At 41.6% G+C, this 6672-nt stretch overlaps 1 protein-coding gene across 1 annotated transcript; it reads left to right on the top strand.

Moving 5' to 3' along the window:
• Positions 1 to 1689: 1689 nt before the first annotated feature.
• Positions 1690 to 3647, top strand: GK2 (glycerol kinase 2). Its single transcript, XM_082727440.1, has one exon. It carries the CDS (start codon positions 1802 to 1804, stop codon positions 3461 to 3463), a length of 1662 nt encoding a protein of 553 aa, XP_082583566.1. The 5' UTR covers positions 1690 to 1801; the 3' UTR covers positions 3464 to 3647.
• The last annotated feature ends 3025 nt before the right edge of the window (positions 3648 to 6672 follow it).

Raw genomic sequence — 6672 nt, forward strand, 5'->3', positions numbered from 1 at the left:
TGTGGTGAGGAGATGGAGCCGGGCATCTGAGCACCCAGCAATGAAGGCATCTAGAGTGAGCAGGACATGGTAGTGAAAAGAAAAGTGTCATACAAGAAGAGAGTTCTGGAAATCTTCAAAGGTGCTCCCTGAGAATTCAGTCAAGAATTGATCAGTGCATGTGTGTGAAGAAACTATTTGAACCTGGGGAAAGATGCGGATGAAAAGATTAAAGTTAACACTGTCCAGCAAAGATAAACAGTGTTTGCCCAGGATTGGGAACAGAAATTATTCCCACCAGCCTTTAAAACCACATTTTTCATGGGCCTTGAGTAGACTATACAAAGGGCTCTCATCACTGTAAAGGAGAGTAATTAGCCACAGACTGAGCACTGTCCTTGTTCTAGTAGCAAGCCTTAAAGGCAAGACCCCAAAGAATCAAACTCTTTCCAGCTAAATTAACTGCATCTCAAAGCAAAGCTCAGAGTTTATAGGAACAGAAAATATCCAGCAATTCAACCCGGTAAAACTCATATTTGACTCTTAATAAAAAATTGTCAGGCATGTAAAGGAGCAGGGAAATAGAAGCCATAATAAAGAGACAAATTAGTCATAACGGAACAAGAATCGACACTGATGTTAGATTTAGCAGAAAATGTAACTAAAAGTTATCTTAACTGTTCCATGTATTCAAAACCCTCAGTAAGTATTTTTAAAATTCTGATTGAATTTCTAGGGATGAAAACTACAATGTATGAGGTGAAAAATACAGTGGATTCTTAACAGCAGATTAGATACTGGAGAAGAAAAGATTAGTAAATTGAAGTCATAGCAATAGAAACTATCTAAAATGAATCATAGAAAAAAGAATGATACTGAGAGTTGGGACAACTCCAATATGTGTAAGTGGAGTCTCTAGTGCAGAGAAGAGAGAGAAAATAAAGCGTGTTTGTAGAAATAATGGCCCAAGGTTTTCCAAATTTGACGAGATCTATAAACGCACAGACCTAAGTCACCCAATGTGCCCGGGCACAAGAAATAAGAAGAAAACTACACCAAATAGCATCATGAAAGTGACCGAAACTACTGATACACAGAAAATCCAAAGGCAGTGAAAGGTAAGGAGACAGACACGTTAAAAACAAGGATGACAGCGAAGTCCGCGCCTGAAACAACACAAAACAGAAGGTGGCGGAGGAACAGTTTCAAGGTTCTGAAATTTTTTTTAAAGGTAATTAAAATTAAATTAAATTAAAAAGGTAATTTGAGTTCTACATCAAAGAAAATAGCTTTAAATATTAAGGTGAAGTACTTTCCAGACGTTCTGTAGTTGGGAGACTTTTCCCAGCAGACCCAGTTACAGGAATTGTGCGGGGAAACCTTACAGGTGGCAAGAAGGTGACACCGTGTGTACGAATCCTCAGGGCCAAATGAAGGGCACTGGTCACTCCTGACACAGGGAAATTCATGACCTTTTTGTTTCTAAATCCTCCTCGAAACGCAGAGCGGCTGGGGGCGAGGGGGGGTGGCCTCTGCCGCAAGCGGGGGCAGCAGGTGCAGCGCGGTTCGAGCAGGTGCAGCGCGGTTCGAGCAGGTGCAGCGCGGTTCGAGCAGGTGCAGCGCGGTTCAAGCGCAGACGTTGCGCGGCCCCCGCCTCCCGCTGGGCGCCCCCCCCCCGCGCCCCCCCCCCCCCCCGCGCAGACGCCCCCGCGCAGACGCTCCGACGCCGCGTTCCAGACGCACCTGCTGGGTCGCGCCCCTCCCCCGCAGCACCTGCATCACCTGGAAACGGCGCGGGAGCGCAGAGCGGCCGCCCGCCTCCATGGCAGCCCAGAAGAAAGCGGTTGTGGGGCCGTTGGTGGGGGCAGTGGTCCAAGGGACTAATTCCACTCGCTTTCTGGTTTTCAATTCAAAAACCGCGGATCTCCTTAGTCACCATCAAGTGGAGTTAACCCAAGAGTTCCCCAAAGAAGGATGGGTGGAGCAGGACCCCAAGGAGATTCTCCAGTCCGTCCACGAGTGCATCGACAGGACGTGCCAGAAGCTCGCCGAGCTGAGCGTGGACGTGTCCAACATCAAGGCCATCGGCGTCAGCAACCAGCGGGAGACCACGGTCATCTGGGACAAGCTGACCGGAGAGCCGCTCTACAACGCCGTGGTGTGGCTCGACCTCAGGACCCAGCCGACCGTCGAGAGCCTCAGCAAGAAAATCCCGGGCAACAACAACTTTGTCAAGTCCAAGACGGGCCTTCCCCTGAGCACCTACTTCAGCGCCGTGAAGCTGCGCTGGATTCTGGACAACGTGAGGCACGTCCAGAAGGCTGTGGAGGAGGGTCGAGCCCTTTTTGGAACCATTGATTCGTGGCTGATCTGGAGTCTGACCGGGGGAGTGAACGGAGGTGTCCACTGCACAGACGTCACAAACGCAAGCAGGACAATGCTTTTCAACATCCACTCTTTGGAATGGGATAAAGAGCTTTGTGACTTTTTTGAGATTCCAATGGACATTCTTCCAAATGTATGGAGTTCTTCTGAGATCTATGGCCTCATGAAAGCTGGGGCCTTGGAAGGTGTGCCGATATCTGGGTGCTTGGGGGACCAGTCCGCCGCCCTGGTCGGACAGATGTGCTTCCAAGAGGGACAAGCCAAAAACACCTATGGGACAGGCTGTTTCTTACTATACAATACAGGTCGTAAGTGTGTATTTTCTGAGCGTGGCCTTTTGACCACAGTGGCTTATAAACTAGGCAGAGACAAGCCAGTATGTTATGCACTGGAAGGTTCTGTTGCCATAGCGGGTGCTGTTATTCGCTGGTTAAGAGACAATCTTGGGATTATAGAGACGTCGGAAGAAATTGAAATACTTGCTAAAGACGTAGGTACTTCTTACGGCTGCTATTTTGTGCCAGCCTTTTCAGGGTTATACGGACCTTACTGGGAGCCTAGTGCCAGAGGAATAATCTGTGGCCTCACTCAGTTTACCAGCAAAAATCATATTGCTTTTGCTGCATTAGAATCTGTTTGTTTCCAAACCCGAGAGATTTTGGATGCCATGAACCGTGACTGTGGAATTCCCCTCAGTCATCTGCAGGTCGATGGAGGGATGACCAACAACAAAATTCTTATGCAACTACAGGCAGACATTCTGCATATCCCGGTAATGAAGCCTGCTATGACCGAAACAACTGCCCTGGGAGCTGCCATGGCAGCAGGGGCTGCAGAGGGGGTCGGGGTGTGGAGCCTTAAACCCGAGGATTTGTCTGTCATCATTATGGAACGGTTTGAGCCGCAGATCAAGGCGACAGAAAGTGAAATTCGTTATGCTACATGGAAGAAAGCGGTGATGAAGTCAATGGGTTGGGCCACAACCGAGTCTGAAAGTAGTGATCCTGCTCTCTTCTCTAGTCTGCCCTTGGGCTTTTTTATCGTGGGTAGCATGATAATGTTAATTGGAGCAAGATACATATCAGGGATACCATATTAATACCAAGATGGATTCCCGACATGTGAGCAGCTTACATTATGAAAAAATCCACCACGTCTGTCTCTTAATAGGATGACGCTATCATAGACTCGATTTTATTTATAAACCACTTGCTGCATGACTTATGGGAACCCCAAAAGTAGACCTGTGGCTTGAAATAAATAAATTACAGTAAAAAAAAATACAGTAGAAAATGTGGTATGTTTTTTAAAAGGTTGGTCCAGCCACTCTGGGAGCTAACCCCCTTTATTTTCATAAAATCCCAGTCCGTGCCCTCTAAAGTATACGATATTCAGATTCTATCTGGTGCAATCTTTCATTAAATATTTTATAATATTTGTGGATCAAGATTTGGTTCTCTGTGCTGCACACACTTGATTAAAAGGTGTAACTAACTTGCTAAAACTGAGGGACTTATGGTTATTGTTGTTTTTAAAAACTCCCCAAATCGTCTTTTGTATGCATGAGGGAGACCGCAGTATCTTGCTGAATGTTTAATGGAAATATGAGTTCTTTTAGTATTCTCATAGCTTAGATATAGCCCTGGAAAATATTTGCCAAATTAAAAATTTTCAGACAGAAGCTTTTGATTTGTCTAAAAATTTTTAATTTTCAGACAGAAGCTTTTGATTTGTCTGAAAATTTTTAATTTTCAGAAGCTTTTGATTTGTCTGAAAATTTTTAATTTGGCAAATATTTTCCAAGGCAATATCTAAGCTATGAGAATACTAAAAGAACTCATATTTCCATTAAACATTCAGCAAGATACTGTGGTCTCCCTCATGCATACAAAAGACGATTTGGGGAGTTTTTAAAAACAATAACCACAATTTCCTCAGTTTTAGCAAGTTAGTTACACCTTTTAATCAAGTGTGTGCAGCACAGAGAACCAAATCTTGAATCAAAAGCTTCTGCACAGCAAAGGAAACAGTCAAAAAAACAAAGAGGCAACCCACGGAATGGGAGAAGATATTTGCAAATGACAGTACAGACAAAAGGTTGATATCCAGGATCTATAATGAACTCCTCAAACTCAACACACATGAAACAGACAAACATATCAAAAAATGGGAAGAAGATATGAACAGACACTTCTCCCATCAAGACATACAAATGGCTATCAGACACATGAAAAAATGTTCATCATCATTAGCCCTCAGGGAGATTCAAATTAAAACCACATTGAGATATCACCTTACACCAGTTAGAATGGCCAAAATTAGCAAGACAGGAAACAACATGTTTTGGAGAGGATGTGGAGAAAGGGGAACCCTCTTACACTGTTGGTGGGAATGCAAGTTGGTGCAGCCTCTTTGGAGAACAGTGTGGACATTCCTCAAGAAATTAAAATAGAACTTCCCTATGACCCTGCAATTGCACTCCTGGGTATTTACCCCAAAGATACAGATGTCGGGAAAAGAAGGGCCATCTGTACCCCAATGTTTATAGCAGCAATGGCCATGGTCGCCAAACTATGGAAAGAACCAAGATGCCCTTCAAGGGACGAATGGATAAGGAAGATGTGGTCCATATACACTATGGAGTATTATGCCTCCATCAGAAAGGATGAATACCCAACTTTTGTAGCAACATGGACGGGACTGGAAGAGATTATGCTGAGTGAAATAAGTCAAGCAGAGAGAGTCAATTATCATATGGTTTCACTTATTTGTGGAGCATAACACATAGCATGGAGGACAAGGGGTGTTAGAGAGGAGAAGGGAGTTGGGGTAAATTGGAAGGGGAGGTGAATCATGAGAGACTATGGACTCTGAAAAACAATCTGAGGGGTTTGAAGTGGTGTGGGGGGGTGGGAGGTTGGGGTACCAGGTGGTGGGTATTATAGAGGGCACGGATTGCATGGAGCACTGGGTGTGGTGAAAAAATAATGAATACTGTTTTTCTGAAAATAAATAAATTGAAAAAATTATAAAAAAAATTTTCAGACATTTTGCATGACTTTACTGATTATACTGATTTCCTATGTAGATCTTCTAAGTAGAGGACTTTTCATTTTTAAAAAATCTCTCCATTTTATTTGCTTTACTTGGCATGTATAACATTTATTTTTATATACTTCATATGGAGTAACCCAGTTATAAATTAAATGTATAAGAAATGTAGTATTAAATGTACCATTACATACATAAATATTTTAGGATAAACATTGGTATACAATTTGGGGCAGTGATGATGCATTTACCAGGAAAAACTTTTTCTTAAAGAGACAGTATTTAAAATTTAAGTATGTTTTATGATGACAGACAAAGAAGCATTTATGATTTCAACTATATTTCTTACACCTTACCTTTTTATTTAATTGCCTCAGCTGGATATATGCTGAAGAAAAAAAACTGTGGAATACTATGGTAAATGTTATTTTTAAACAAAAATTTTGTTTTGTTTGACTGCTAAACAAAAATAATATTATAGGGACACCTGAGTGGCTCAGTTGGTTAAGTGGCTGCCTTTGGCTCAGGTCATGATCCCAGCGTCCTGGGATCGAGTCCCACATCAGGCTCCTTGCTCCGCAGTGTAATATTGTAAGATTCACGTGCTATATGGGAAGTGGTACAACAGCATGTAAAGTTATATGAAGTTATGTTGATAATTAAAGATGCATATTCTACATCCTAAAATAATACAACAAAGAGGTATAATGAATAAGCAAATCAAACACATAAGCTAGAACTATAAAAATATTCGGTTGATCCAAAAGAAGGCAGAAAAGAGATGAAAAGGGAAAAAATAGATAATAGAAAACAATAGCAGGAAAATATATTTAAACCTAGCCATACAGATAAGCATGTTAATATAAATAGTATAATTATATCAATTTTAAAAGATTATCATATTAGATACAAAAGAAAGACTCAAATATTCACTACCTCCAAGAAACACACGTTAAATATAAAGAAAAAATAGTTAAAAAGAAACAGGATGAAAAAAAATGCTGCTAAAAAAGCAGTGAGTTTATTAATATCAGAGAGTAATGAATCAGTGCAATTAGAAAGCTCAATGTACTTCAGTATATTAACAAAGAAATATCACATGAGACACAACGATCCACTTATTAGAATGCCTAAAATTGAAAAGATAACCACAGCAAGTGTTAGTAAAGATATAAAAGCCTGAATTTCTCATATGAGTCTGCTAGAGATGTAAAACGGTGCAAATGTTTTAAAAAATAGTTTAACAGTTTTTTAAAT

Source organism: Mustela nivalis (genome assembly GCF_964662115.1).
Source record: "Mustela nivalis genome assembly, chromosome: 4".
Taxonomy (NCBI): Eukaryota; Metazoa; Chordata; class Mammalia; order Carnivora; family Mustelidae; genus Mustela; species Mustela nivalis.

Excerpts from the sequence above, each read along its gene's own strand:
- GK2 (XM_082727440.1), top strand. The coding sequence starts at position 1,802 with ATGGCAGCCCAGAAGAAAGCGGTTGTGGGGCCGTTGGTGGGGGCAGTG.